The 13862-nt window shown below is 49.0% G+C and overlaps 1 protein-coding gene across 10 annotated transcripts in view; it reads left to right on the plus strand.

The window, feature by feature from the left end:
* NCOR2 (nuclear receptor corepressor 2) overlaps positions 1-13862 on the plus strand; it is a 225651-nt gene that overhangs the window by 59199 nt on the left and 152590 nt on the right. For all 10 annotated transcript variants that reach the window (XM_036392955.2, XM_036392958.2, XM_036392961.2 and 7 more), the window contains exon 2: positions 11574-11775. In XM_036392955.2, coding sequence (XP_036248848.1) covers positions 11671-11775 — 105 coding nt within the window. In that variant the 5' untranslated portion in view covers positions 11574-11670. The remainder of the gene's footprint in view (positions 1-11573; positions 11776-13862) is intronic.

Here is a 13862-nt window from a genome sequence, read left to right on the forward strand (position 1 = left end):
TCTGCCCCTCCACAGGGATGTGTGTGGCTGTTGTGTACAGTGCCAGGTGCTGCTCTGGGACATGGTGATAGGATGAGGAAAATTAAAGTTTATTTACTCTGTGTAACTGCTCTAATGTTTTCTTTCCTTGATTTTTCTGTCTCTGTAAAGTTTATCACTTTAACCCAGGGATAAGAAATAAACTGTGGGGGACACTAATGAATTGCAAGAGGGGAAACAGCAAATTCCCCTTTGGGTAAGAGTTTACTGTTCAAGCCTTGACCTTGTTAAAACTTGTTAACTCAATAAAAGTTTGAGTATTTAAAGACAAGCGACTTCTTCCTGCCTTGAGGGGCATAATTAAGTCATTCCACACCCCTTAAACCAGAGCCGTGGGAGGAGGACTAAGGAGCTCCCTATCCTGCCTGCCTAAGTCAGTCAACAGCCTTGCACCTGGGTCATCTCTGTCCTGCAAGGCAGCACTCCTGAGCCGTGTGAGGCTTCTGCTGGGACAGTCTGGCAGTGGTTGTGTGGGAAACCTGCTGTTTCCCCACTGCTGGCAGGATGGCATTGCTCCTTTTGAAGGGCAGGCAGTTCTTCCATTGGTTGAAATTGTGGTCAAGTGTTTTGTATTAAAGCAGACTGAGTTTCCTGGGTAAAGCATGCAACAGAGCTTCACAATGTGTGTGTGCTGTGTTCATCCATAAAAATTCCTGTACAACTTAAAAGCTGGAGAGTTACCCAAATACAGAAACTCGCTGTTTTTCCAGTTTGAAGTGGCATGTCTGTGCCTACTGAGCTGTAATCAGTACCCAGTGGTGTGAATTCTTCTGGAATTGCAGCTCCAAAGATGGACAAATAAGGACTTTGCCATGCCAGAGGCCCCAGGAGCACACACACGCTGCCCAGCTGTGCAGAGGAATAAGTCCTGATGTGACTGCTTTACACCTGGGCTGCTGTGATGGCCTCTTGGCTATTTAAAAAGCATTTGGCTTCATTTTTTCTTTTTTTTTTTTTTTGGTTGGATTTGTGTTCCTTGGGTGGGCTCAGGGGCTTTGCAGGTGCAGTGGGAAGGGCTGGGTGCTGTGGTACCACAGCTATTTTCAGTGAAATCCACCATCACTGGCTTCTCCCAGTAAGCAGCAGGGCTGTTGAAAGCAGCTGTCTCATGAGCAGCTCAACTGCCCAAGTTGTGGAGATTTGGGGGCAATAATTGTCTTAGCTCTCCCTGTGTAAGCTGCCTTGTTTCAGCTTGATACCAGAGGAAACTCATTGCCTCAGCAGAGACAATTTTGGATGCCATGTCTTTTCTTGCTGTGCATGATGAGCGTTCATCTTAGTTTAAATCTGAGGCCTTCATCAAGGTTATTAGCTCAATGCATGGAAGTACTGGGAAGCATCCTTAAGTACCTCCCAGATGGACTCTGGAAAGATTATTATGCCATAATTTGTTTCTATAGCTCCACAAAAGCAGTATTTGACCTTGAGGCTGTGGCTCTCCTATTTCCTCTGCTGGCATTCCCAGTGCCCTTGTCCAGAGCAGCTTGGTGTGAGTTCAGTGAGTCAGGGACAGAGCTGCTGTGCTGCCCATGTCGGGATTGCTTTGTGTCACACGCTTCCCTCGTGGATTTCTTTGTTTCTCTTACATGGCTGAAGGGTTGGAGGGTGAGGAGCCCTTTGGAACCTTGGCCCCAGGACAGGTGGACAGGAGGTACCTGTTTGTGCCTGTGCAGTGGCAACAGCAAATTGGGCCAGTGACTCACTTTAGGAATAGCTTGGCATTGGCAGCTCAGGGGGTTTTTAGAGTAGTTATTAATTATTATTACTAAATAGCTTTGAGTTCAGCAATTGCTAAACAGGATGGACTGATAGCCCAGGGACTGGGCATTTTGCCAGCACACAGGGCAAGAGTCTCCCCTCCCTCCCATGTGACAGGGCAGGGAGAGCAGTTTGCTGACCCCAGCGCTCATTGCTTCTCCCTGCAGCAGCAGACCCTGCAAGATATCTCATCTGTGCAGCATGAATTACAGTCACCTTTCAAGGACTCCTGCAAACTGAGTCCTCAGGCTCCCAGAAACCTGTAAATGGCAAGCTGAAAACCATTGCCCCAAGCCCAGGAGAGGTAAATGACAAAGGGTCTGAGCAGGCTGCAGTTGGACAAGTGTCCTGATGGACAGGGCAGGACTCCTGGACTGCTGGGGAGTGACTGACAGCTTTGGACAGTGTGTTGTGAGCAGGACTGGGCTTGGCAGGGAAGCAGTGAAATCCTGATTGCCCACTTGCATGAGTTCAGTTATTAAACCCATCAGGAATCCCCAGCTGTTCTGTAAGCCTGGCTCTAGAAGCATAGCCCAAAGCCTGGCTCCTGCAAAGTGCTGTCTGCCTTGGAGTGAAGCTGGAGGGAGCTGGAGCTGTGCAAGCCTTCTTCTTCAGGGTAAGACTCCCCTGTGGATTCAGAGCTGGTTTGCTGCAGTCCAGGCCTCTTGCTGCAGTGGGCTGTGGTTTATGTAGGGGGTATTTGACAAGGGGATGGAGGTGGAGGTGATGTTCTCCTGCTCCCCTTCCCTCACAGCAAATTGCCCTCATTGTATGCAAACATTGGAATTTTTTGGTGCCTCTAGAGAGACTTTGACTTTCTGTCTAGAAGCTATTAATTACCTAGACAAGAAAAGCAGAATATAGCCAATTAATGGCTGCTACTGCTTGGGCCTGTCTGACTGTGAACTAATGAGCAGCTCCTTTCTCTGGGCCACCAGCGAGCCAGAACTTCTCATCAGTGTTCCTGGGGAGAAATGAAAGCAGCAGCAATATGCAGCAACAAATAGCTGGAATTCAGTTATTAACCTGGGCTGAAAATTGACTCTATCTGCTAGTAATTACCTGGAGGATGTTAGGAGGAAGGCCCAGGGGAGGGTTCAGAGCTGGTATTTGACAGACCATCACAAGTGGCTGAGGTAGCATTACCTCAGTTCCCATCTGGATTCTGGGGTGCAGGGCTGTGCTGGGTGTGTGGAACAACTGCAGTGAAAACCAAGAGTGAAATGGGTTAGTTTAAAACAGCTCTGCTCCCAAAAGACCCCTTCCTTTAGTGATATTTTATGGCACAGTTGCATAGCATCTCATATATTTTTGAGTACCTTGGTTTACAGGTCATTTAATTTATTTGCAGACTTCGTTTCGGTTCCCTAGGGTAATTCTGTTCCTTTGCATGTGTCTTCCTAGGGAGGCATTAAATTGTGCAGTTTGTCACAATAGTTCAGCTTTTATGCTGGCAGTTGGTGCTCTTCAAAGATCCTCGTGTGAAGCTTAGACTCCTGAATCATTAGAGGATCATGAAAGAAAAGGAATAATTTAGAAGGCAAAGATGTTTTGTCGCCTTTGAAAGCTGGGAACGTGCGAAAGGAGAAAATGTTTAGTGGTACAATCTTCCTCAAAGAACTTATCTTAGGAACTCCAGAAAATGAATTTCCCTTCTTTATTCAGGATGTAAATAACTGAAAATGTCACTCCTGAGCTGAGTAATTTGTTCAACAAAAGGATCTGGAGGAGATGACTCCCCTCGCTTTCATGAATGTGCCCAAGACATCAGAGGACCTGTCTCTTTAGCAACATGAACTGAAGGGTTTGAAAATCAAATGAGCAGCATGTTCTGTGCAAAATATATAAATAAATCTCGCAGGTGCTTTGTAATCTGCCTTGCATTTTAAAAGCCTTGTTTGTCTGGGTAGCCTGGGCTCTGGGTTAGCTCCTGGGAGCAGCGAGTGGACACAGTGGTGATGTGTTGTTACAGTGATGGTTGTTAATGTGCTGCTCAATGCACTTGGGAGTGGGGCTGAAATTCCCATATGCTTACACAGTATCATTGTCAGCAAGGAATTGCGTGGGGTTTTTTGATTTAAATTTGCTGGTGTGTGTTTATTCGACGGAGATTAGAACTGCGTAGCAATTCCAGCATTTAAGTCCATGTTTAATGTAAGATGGTCTACAGTGTGAGCAGGGAAAAGAGAGAAATGGGGTCTGGAAGTGGGGAGAGAAAGAGCTTTGCCCTGGAACGGGCTGTCTGCACTTGCACCATGGTTAAAATTGCGCGGATCCCATCCCAGGTGGATGTGGCAGCACAGGGTGAATATTGCGGCATGCCAGGCTGCCAGACAGGGGTTGGGCAGGAGGAAGAGGATTTGGTTCGTTCCTTTGCACAGCCCATCTTGCCCCAGCAGATGTGCTTTTTAGTTTCAACGCCTGCATTTCTGTATCTGGGACTTTGGGATGGGCTTCCACCACAACATGGGGCATGGGACCGATTTTCAGCTGTTTTTCCATCCCTGGGGCTGTACCAGTGAGTTCTGTTAGTGTGCTTTGGCTGTCCTGCACTGGTTTTCTTATCTGTCTCCTTTTTGGCATCTGATTGTCACTCCTTTCCTTTCCTTCTCCACTCCCCTGCCCTGTTTCCCTTTGCAGTCCCAGTGCCCGGGTGGTTTCATGTTTGGGTTTTTTTTAATTTCCTCTCCAGGCGTTTCCATTTGTCTTTGCAGATCATCTTCAACAAAGGCCTTGCATGGTCTAATTTGTTTTCTATTTCCAGCCCAGCCTTAAAATAACTCCTTTGTTCCATGAATGGCCTGTGCATGGATCCAAATCCCACCTCCCCCCCCTTTTTTTTTTACTTTTTTTTTTTTTTTTTTTTTTTTTTAGTGTGGATTCCTGTTTCACTGTTCTTTGTCACTATCTTTAATTACTGCAAGTGTCCCTTTGGGGCATGTGGGTTGCGTGTGGCCGTGTGCGTGCTGGCTGTCCCTGCTTCCCTTGGAGCAGCTTGGGAATGGGTTTGCAGGGCTGTGGGTGCCTTGGCACAGGAGCAAGGATGCTGTTGCATAACAGGAGCAGCTCTGCCATTGTGTCCCTGCTGACAGGCTGGCTGCTCAAAGAGCCATGCCTTGTCTGTGTGGTTTACCAGTCTCAACAGCAAAATCGGGAAGTGCTTGTGTTCTTCAGATTGATTCCAAGGGGGGAATCCAGCAATGGGAGTTGGGAGACTAAAGGAAAAGAGGCACATTAGGACTGGATTTGAAAAGCAAACACTCAGATTGGCCATGTTGATGCTGACCTGAAGCTGGAGCCATGGCCACGCTGGCACTTGGTGTGTGGCTTGTGCATTTTAATAAGACAATGTCCCTGCAGCTGGGGAGTGACGGCCAAGTGCTCCTGCAAAGAGAAACGTGTCAGTCTTGTTCTTTTAAGCACATACAGGTCCCTCTGGGAGCCATCACAAGGTCACTTGCAGCCCCTCTGCTGAGGGCTGGGATGTGTTTAAAGTGTGTGAAATCTCCTGCAAGTGCTCCCCTGACGAGGAGGAGTGCTGGGGCAGGTGTGCAGGTGTCTCATCAGATTCTCCTGCTGTGGGCTGGGGTCTGAGCAAGGGCTGTCAGGGACAGGAATCACAGTGCACAGTCAGCATGTCCTTTCCAGAAGCATCAGGCTGGGAGCAGCTGGCCTGGCAAACCTGCTTTTCAAACACTACTGGGAATGGGGCTGGCAAAATCCAACACTCTGACCTTGCTCCCTGTGGTGCCAAGATCTGTACACAAATGCTGGCAAAGGTTATCTTGGGGCAGAGCTAAACATGGGTCCCATGCCCAAAATAGCTTGGAAAGACTGAAAAGGAGAAATGCAAGTGGCAAATCCTGCTTTGTGGCTTTGGGCAGTGATAGGAGCAGGGCAGAGAAGTCATCTTTCATCAGGGCTTGGAACCGGTTCTGTGTGGAGCCGTGCCGTGGCTGGGAGAGCTGATGCAGCCTGATTGCAGCTATGAGACAGCAAACCAGCATGGGAGACTTCAGCTCCTGAGCTTCTGTCATCCCCTCCATGGCCTCAGGGACCAGTTGTACCTTCTTACAAGGGTAACACCCTGCTCTGAGCAGCTCTGTGGTGGTCCTGCAAGGTCCCTTCTTCCCCCACATCTGCTGCCATAATTGCTTGTGCATCCGCACTGTTGGTCAGGCAAGGAAAAATCTAGTTCAGAAGTCAGCTGGACAAAAGAGAAGAGGGAGGAGAGCTCTGCCAGTGGGTGAGCTGGGGAATGGGACAAAGGCTGTTCTGGGTACTGATGTTGGAGGAGCTGCAGGGTCTGACCATCATGTGCAGGATGCTGCCAGTCTGGCTTGACTTCTGTACTCCTCCAAAGCAAGGAGAATGTTTTAGGATCACATGCAGGTACAAGCCTTGATCCCCGGGGTTGAAATAACCTCTCCTTCATGCCACAGAGCTCAGGATGTGCCTGATTTTTCCTGTTGACCCCGTGCTGCAATGTTAATGTAAAACCTCTGTGCTCTGCTGTGATTGAACTGTGGATTCCCGGGCTGCAGACATTGACATTGTTATCTTTGTTGTTCTGAATAGAGCCCTAAATTTGTGGCAGACAGCCTGCTTTCCTCTTGAAAGGACTTCATAGATACACTACAGACAAATATTTGTGTATAATGTCAACTGTCTTCCAAGAAAATTTCATGCACATATTGATTAGACAAATCCATTAACGTCACGTTGTGGTGCATTTCTTAGGAGCAGCTCTCTACCCATTTTCATCACATCTAAATTATTTCTGCTTCCACTAGTCCTTTAAAGCAAGAGTGAGTAAATCTCTTAGCTGCTTTTCAGGTCTGGTTTTGATCTGGAGCTGCAGTCAGTGGAGTGGAGGCTGACAAGCAGTGCACTCTGCTGGGCCACACATAGCTGGGTGCTGGGGATTTTAGGCACCATGGTTGGTTGGACTCCTGGAGGTGGATGTTACAGCTTGGTATTAATTAAGCATCATTACAAAGGTCTCCTTAACTTTTTGAAAATACACAAGTTGACTGGAGGATATGTACCTTTTATTTCTTCTTTGAGGAGGAAAATTGTCGTGTATTTAGCATTTGATTAAAGATGACTTTGTTGTTTTTTCCAAAAACTGCATCATTTAATGTAATTAAATACAAGCTTTGTTGTCAATACTCTTCAGTTAAATGCACTGGTGTGTGCCAACAGTATTTCTCTTATTTGCCATGTCTGCATGGTGTAGTGGTACTAGTTTTTGCCTTTCAATAAGGGGTATGGCAGGCATTTTGTGGGCTCCTCTTAACGTCTTCTGTAGATCACCCATGGTCCGTAGACCACAAGTTGAGTAACATTACTCTGGGCTTGGGAAACAAAATATTCTGTTAATCTTATTTCAGCATGTCCTTGGTTTAAAAAAAAAAAAAAGTGTGTTTTGAACTTGAGCCATGTGTTTTCGTTGGGATCTTTAAAACTCCTCTGAGAACAGATGAACCAGTATTTTCTGTGAGCTGGGAGTGTCTTGTTGTTCTCACCTTTCAGATGGATGAACTCAGGCCCAGGGTAATTACAGCCACTGGCCCACATTTGTGTTGCACCAGTCAAGCCAGGGACCTCACCTGGGAATCCTGCTCTCCCTGAGGAGTCCAGAGCAAATCAGGAAGGTTGTTTCTAACTTTGAAGAGCAACAAGTGTGATGGATGATGTTAATTAACTTTTTTTTTTTTTTTTTTTAGCTGGATTTAATTGCAAACCCTTATTTTAGAGCTGCAGGGTTTTAGCAGGGTCCTGCCTGTATCAGTGTAGGCTTTGCTGTGGTAGGGAGCTGAGCTGAGGGGCCAGGCTGGAGCTGTACAGCCCCCTGTGCCCAGGTGCTGTGGGCTGGGATGCCAGAGGTGGCTGCAGGGTGTTGTGGACTCCTCTGTGCCCCTCTTTTGGATGTTCATGTGCTTGGCCTGGTGCTGTGCTCCCCATTAGCACAGGCTGGGGACACTGCTGGCAGCTGGCTGGCTGGGGCAGAGCTCCTTGGCATGTGGGCCAGCCTGCAGCAACTTGCTGTGGCTTGGAGTGTGATTTTGTGGTGTGAATTAGGGGAACAGGTGGTGGGGAAACAATTTCAGACGGTAAATGGCACGTGAAGAGGAGAAACAGGAGAGCAGGGTGGTGGCAGGGGAAAGATTGAGGGAGTTTTGAAGGCTTTAGCAGTGGGGTGGAATCCTGTGAGTATAAACAGGTACAGGAGGTTCCATAGGCACTCACCTCCTCCACAGGTTCATGTTGTAGCCCTGATTCTGGTTGTGGTGATAACCTCCAGCTTTCTCCTGTTCCTAATCAGAGACCATAAATCTCCTGGTACCTAGTGCTGTAATGGCTAATGCAGGTCTGTGGGTAAAACAGTCTCAGATGGAGACTCTGACTGGGGGGAGAAATACCTTTCCTGTGAGACAATGTCTGTTCTTCATCAAAATCAGTTGAGAAAGTAAGAACTAAACAGTTTGATTTTAAAGATTTAAAGAGCCTGGCCCCACTCTCTCTCTTACTCCCATTAATCTGTTCCTATTGTTTGTGTTCCTTGAATATATCTTGAAAATAATTAATAGAGTTTTGGAGGAGGAGGCACCCCAGTGTCTTCTGCTGGGAATAGGTGGCCTGGTGGCGTCCCAGAGAAGGGCACCAGTGCATGTCCTGCAGGATGTGCTCCCACTTTACTCCCCAGTGGGAGCCCCCATAACGTTTTTGCCTGCTGGGCTGGGCACACGGAGTGTAAAAATGAGACCTGAGCTGTGATCTCAGGCATCTGTGGAGCTGCCCCAGTGCTTTGGTGACCTTGTTTGGCTCCAGCCCAGTCCTGCTGTGGTAGAAACACGCAGGGCTTGTGCTGGGACCTTGCTGGTGACCTGCTGTTGGCAGATGTGGGAATGCATGGGCAGTGCTTCTCTCCTGCCTGCAAGGACCATGTGATTTTTACTTTTGTCTTCCCGGGGCTTCTAATGAGAAGCCTCAATGGAGGCAGAGGTGGTTTGCTGCCCTTGTTAAGGAAAAATCCTTTTGTGCTGCTGCAAGCTTGTGATTAATGCAGGGCACAGCTCACAGACGCTGTGCCTTGGTGCAGGAGGGTTTTGTTGGCCCCTGTGTTTTCATCCTGTGTCTCTTTCCTCTAGCAGACAGTTAACTTTTTTTAGTTGCACAGACCAAGGCAAAAAAGCTTTTAAAGTGTTTTTAGAGCTCGACACCATGTGGCTTTGCACCTGGTGCTGTGTTTTAAGCTGAACTGCTGATCTGAAGAGTTAGAGAAAAAAATCATCCTATTTCTTTTACTGTAGACAGCTGCCTCAGCATGGTCAGGTCTACCTGCTGTGCTTCCAGGAAGCCTTGGCTTGCTGAAAGCTGCCATGGACTCTGGGTTGGAGTGTGTGTGTGTGTGTGTATATATTTTTACATGTGCTAATTAACTTGTAGGTGGCTGTAAGCCAAGATGTCTGAGTTTGAATCTGTTATTGGGAAAGTACCTTAAATTACTGCAGATCCCACTGAGCTTTCAGAGCCCCGTGCACATGTCCTTGGCAGCTGCAGGGAGGGTTTGCCCCTAGAGCTGGGCTGCAGGAGGGCTGGGAAGGTGCTAGTGTCTCCCTGCATGGTGAGCATGGCTGGTTTTTGGGACCACGTGCTCCTGGCACAGCCCCCAGCTTGGGGTGGGAATGGGTGAGCAAAATCCCATCCAGTCGGAAGCACGAGGGGAAGTGGGACAGTCATACTGGAAGTATAAATACGCCTGTTCTGCGTATCTCTGAATTCCCCCGTGTGCACAGGGGTTTTCCTGCCCGGGCTGGATTGCACTGAGCGCGCCAAGCTCTTGCAGGGGAGGCTGTCTCCTCTGGGATGAGGCTCAGGCTGCTCCCAGGCCACCGGTGCTTCCCTGGGCTGGCAGGTAAGGTGCCCTGGGGCTCAGCAGGGATACGTGGATCCAGAAATGGCGGGAATCCCAGCTCTTGTGCAGGGAGTAAGGGAAAGCAGGAGGGACCTGATTGTCCCTTTGCACCCTGCCTGGAGAGCTAAACCTTGTCTTTTCCATTTTTCACTTGTAAAATACCTTATTCAGAGAGACTCACCTGACCCCCATCAGGAGCGTGGTGATGTCTTTGTGTGTCTGTCATCCTTAGGCTTCATGGGGATTTGCTGAGATGATGATTTCTGTAAGATTTGACCTCTGGGTGGGAGGGCTGCCTTGCCCTGGCTGCCTGTGGTGCCTGGCTGCCAGGGACAGTTGCTTGGTTTGGTTTATTTCTGGCTGCGAGGTGCGTGGCTGCTGGCAAAGCAGAGAGGCAGCCCTGTGCCTGCCTGCAGCAGATAGCGAGGGGTTTATCAGCACGGGCTCATCTGTGGTCTCGCAGGAGGGAAAAGAAATAGAAAAAGAAAAGCTTCCTCTTTCTTTTTTCTTATTTTTTTTTCCCCCAGCTTTCCCACCCCCTTTCTGGTTTTTGTGCATGCCAACTGCTGTTTCAGTTGAAATTGCGTTGGCTGGGGCTGGCTGTGCCCCCCATGCACAGAGACCACAAGTGTGGGGAGAGGCTCCTGGGAGCACTGGAAGTTTCCTTTGCTGTTCCTGGTGTGCTGCTGGAAGAGTTTGATACTGCCAAAAACCTTGCAGAGATCCATACATAACACATACCTGCGCTGGGGGGGAGCTGTGTGAGCATGCACAGCCCTGGCTGGGATGGGGAATGGGTCTCAGGGAGCTGATCCCTGCTTGGGATCAGCCCTGATAACATCCCCTGACCCGGGCAGGCAGCAGAGGCAATTTATGCTTTGTTAACTAGCTGTTAATTTGAGAATAATAGTTAATGCACCTCACACTGACAGCCATGAAGGGCAGCGTTTAGACCTTTGTTACTTTTTCATTGTAATCTAGACAAAAACCAGGAGGCTTAAAATCATCACCAAGCAAACAGTGTGAAGTATCTATAAAAATCAGTAACTTGTAAATCTCCCCTTGGGGCCAAGAGGCACCTTCCCACTTTGTTGGTTTTCCTGACTCTGTTGCAGCTGCCAAAGGAATTGCAGCAGGTGGCAGAGGAGTGAACGTGTGGGTGACAGGGTGTTTGTGAAAATACCCTCGGGGCTGTGCCGTGTTCTCTGGCACTCTGGCCCTTTCAGAAGGGGTTGATCCAGGTGGCACTGAAGGTGTGGGACACGCTTTAGTGCTGGGTTTTATTGTAGCTTCATGGATGGACACAGCTGCAGGCGAGGTCAGTGTCTGGTGTCCCTCCTGCCATTGGATCAGGGCTTAGCTCAGAGGGCTGCAGAAGTGGCCACAGCTTGGAAAGAAGAGCACTGACATGTGAGAGTGTGGAGGTTGAAAGGGATGGGCTGGGGAGGGACCTTGTGCCTTTTCGGGCCTTGTGTTGAAATGCCAAAACTCTAGACTGTGTTTTTGGAAACTGAGTCACCCTGCAAAAAAATACCCATCTCCAAGAGACTTAGAGCTCAACAGGACCCAAAGAAATAGCTGGCAGTTTGGCTTCCTGGTCCTGCTGGGGGTGGGTGAAGGCTTTCTGGGGAAATCGGGTGGGATAAATTTGGGGAAATCTTACATTTGGACTTCCTGTGATAGGAGTAATCTACAGAAGAAACTTAGCAGTGGGGTTTGCCAAATGGGGAACGGGGCTGCTGGGGAATTGTGAGGCCAGTGAGGTTTTGGTGGCAGCCCAAGCCCTGACGCTCGGTTGTCTCACAGGACTGCGGCTGACTGAATTTTAACCTGCTGCTTTCCCGCTTCCTTCCAGCTCTTGCACGACGTGGGAAGCGCGCACACGATGAAGAGGAGCTCTCTGCTCTCCTAATCCTTGGCCGGTGATTTGGAGGCAGCCTGGTGCGTTGGCCATGTCAGGCTCCACGCAGCCCGTGACGCAGAGCTGGCGCGCGGCCGAGCCGCGCTACGCCCCGCACGCCATGTCCTACCCGGTGCAGATCGCCCGGCCGCACGCGGTAAGGACGCTGCCACATCTCCTGAAAAATCCCTTTGCCCAGGATTTTAATCCTGGGGAGCTGAGAAACCTTGGAGAAAAAGGAAAACAGTTTTATCTCATTTGCTTCTCCTGTGTTTTGCTCCTTTGGAATGTGTTTGGAGGTTGTTTATCCAACAGGTGATTGTTTCGTTGGGTTTCTGGTGAGTTGTTTTGACTCAATGGCCAGCCAGTGCTGAGCTGTATCAGGACTCTGGAGACAGTCACGAGTTTTCATTATTATCTATTTAGCCTTCTGTAAGTATCCTTTCTGTATTCTTTAGTATAGTATGGTTTATTCTTTAATATAATATAGTATCATAAAATAATAAATTAGCCTTCTGAGAACATGGAGTCAGATTCATTGCTCCTTCCTTCATCGGGGCACCCCACAAATACAATAGGCCACGGCTTTCCTTCCCCAGCCTCTGGCAGGGTGGGAGCCCATGTGGGGATCCCCCTGATGCTGGGAGCCCACGGGGGTGTCCCCGGTGCTGGGGCAGCGGTTCAGCCACGCCGCTCTGGGATGCGGCTGTTACAGAGAAATCAGACAATTTCCGTGCCTGTGGTACAGGATTTCATTGTTCCTCTCTCATGGGATCCTCTTTTGTTTCTCCATATGGTGCTCTCAGTTTTTCTCTCCCTTTCCAGCCTTTTCCGAAGCACTTGCTGTGGTGGTGTTCATGGGCTCTGGCTCATCATTTCTGAGCACCTGTGTCTGTTTGTCCTCCTGGCTAGAGCACCCTTGGTTGGGTGCACCCAGCCTGAGGGCAAAGGGGAAGGTTTGACCATTCTTGTGGAGCAAGTGCATGTGCCCTCCAGCCCTTTCTGCCGTGGCCTTTCCTTGGCACTGAATCACAAGGGAAGGACCATCTTCTACGTGTGGGCTCACTGCTTCCAGTGAACCCAGTCCTTGTTCCTCACACCCGCAGGAGAGCTCTCCTGCTTCCCAGGCAAACTGCTGAGAGTGAACCTGCCTCCTGCCCTCTGTTAGCAGGCCTGCCTCTCTTTATGCAGCTCTCCTGGGGAGCAAGAAGATAACTGAGCTGCTGAGCTTTCCATTTTATCCTTCCCCCTCTTTTCCCCCCCTTAGCCTTGACCTGTAATCTTTTCCCTTCTTGGATCAAGGCATAAGCTGGAGATGATCTTTTTTTTTTTTGGCCCTGCCTTGTTAAATGTACCAGAACCCACAGAGGTTAATTCACCTGGATCCAGCCTCTCCTTTCTGTGCTCTCTCACTCATGCCTGGGTTTGCTCATCCTGGACGGGTGAATGTTTTCAGTTTAAGCCCTTAACTGAGGAAACTCTTCTTAGTGGAACAGCTTTAGTCAGCTCAGGCTGCTTAAAGGAATCTTATTAGGTGCTGGAGTATGGCTCACACTTCCAAGAGTCTTTGGAGCTGCTTCTTGGTGGATCACAGTGAGGTGGAAGGTCCCTGAAATGCAAGGCAGGCAGGAGATCTTGTCTGGGAGTTAGGTTTGACAGTCACAGCTACTGAATGGTCAAATTCAGTCTGTGCTGGTTTTAGTGTTTGACTTGAGAGCCTGGAAACCCATGAAATGCCAGTGAAGGGCTGAAATTCCCTCATTTGCCCTCTTTGCCTGGCTTCAGCAGAGTGGCACAAGGAGCAGACCTGGAGATTGGAAAGGCTTTGAAATAGAAACGTTAGGGAGGGCGCGGGACGAGCTCTTGGCTGCGTTTGCTGGCTCATCTACATCGCTCGGGGCCTGCGTGCTGCTGCACAAAGGAGCTTTTCATCCTGGCTATGAGACACGCTGACCTGGTTCGATTTATGGGAGCTTTGCTTCCATCGCTGTGAGCGTGTTTGTTTGGGGGCTGGAACATAACCAAGAGCATTTGTCTCAAAAAGAAAATCCCAGTTCTCCTTTTTATAAGACACCCGAGCAGGAGGAGGATGCAGCCAGGTGAGCACGGTCTGCAAGTGTTGCAAGACTGTGGTTTAAAAGCAAACCAAAGGAACCTCCATCTGCACTGTGGAGGCAGATTTTAAAAGAGTGTGAATGGGTCCTCTTTGGGGTGCTGAGCCCTCATCTCCTGCAAAATCCCAAC

This window comes from Molothrus ater, chromosome 18 (assembly GCF_012460135.2).
Source record: "Molothrus ater isolate BHLD 08-10-18 breed brown headed cowbird chromosome 18, BPBGC_Mater_1.1, whole genome shotgun sequence".
NCBI classification, from domain to species: domain Eukaryota; kingdom Metazoa; phylum Chordata; class Aves; order Passeriformes; family Icteridae; genus Molothrus; species Molothrus ater.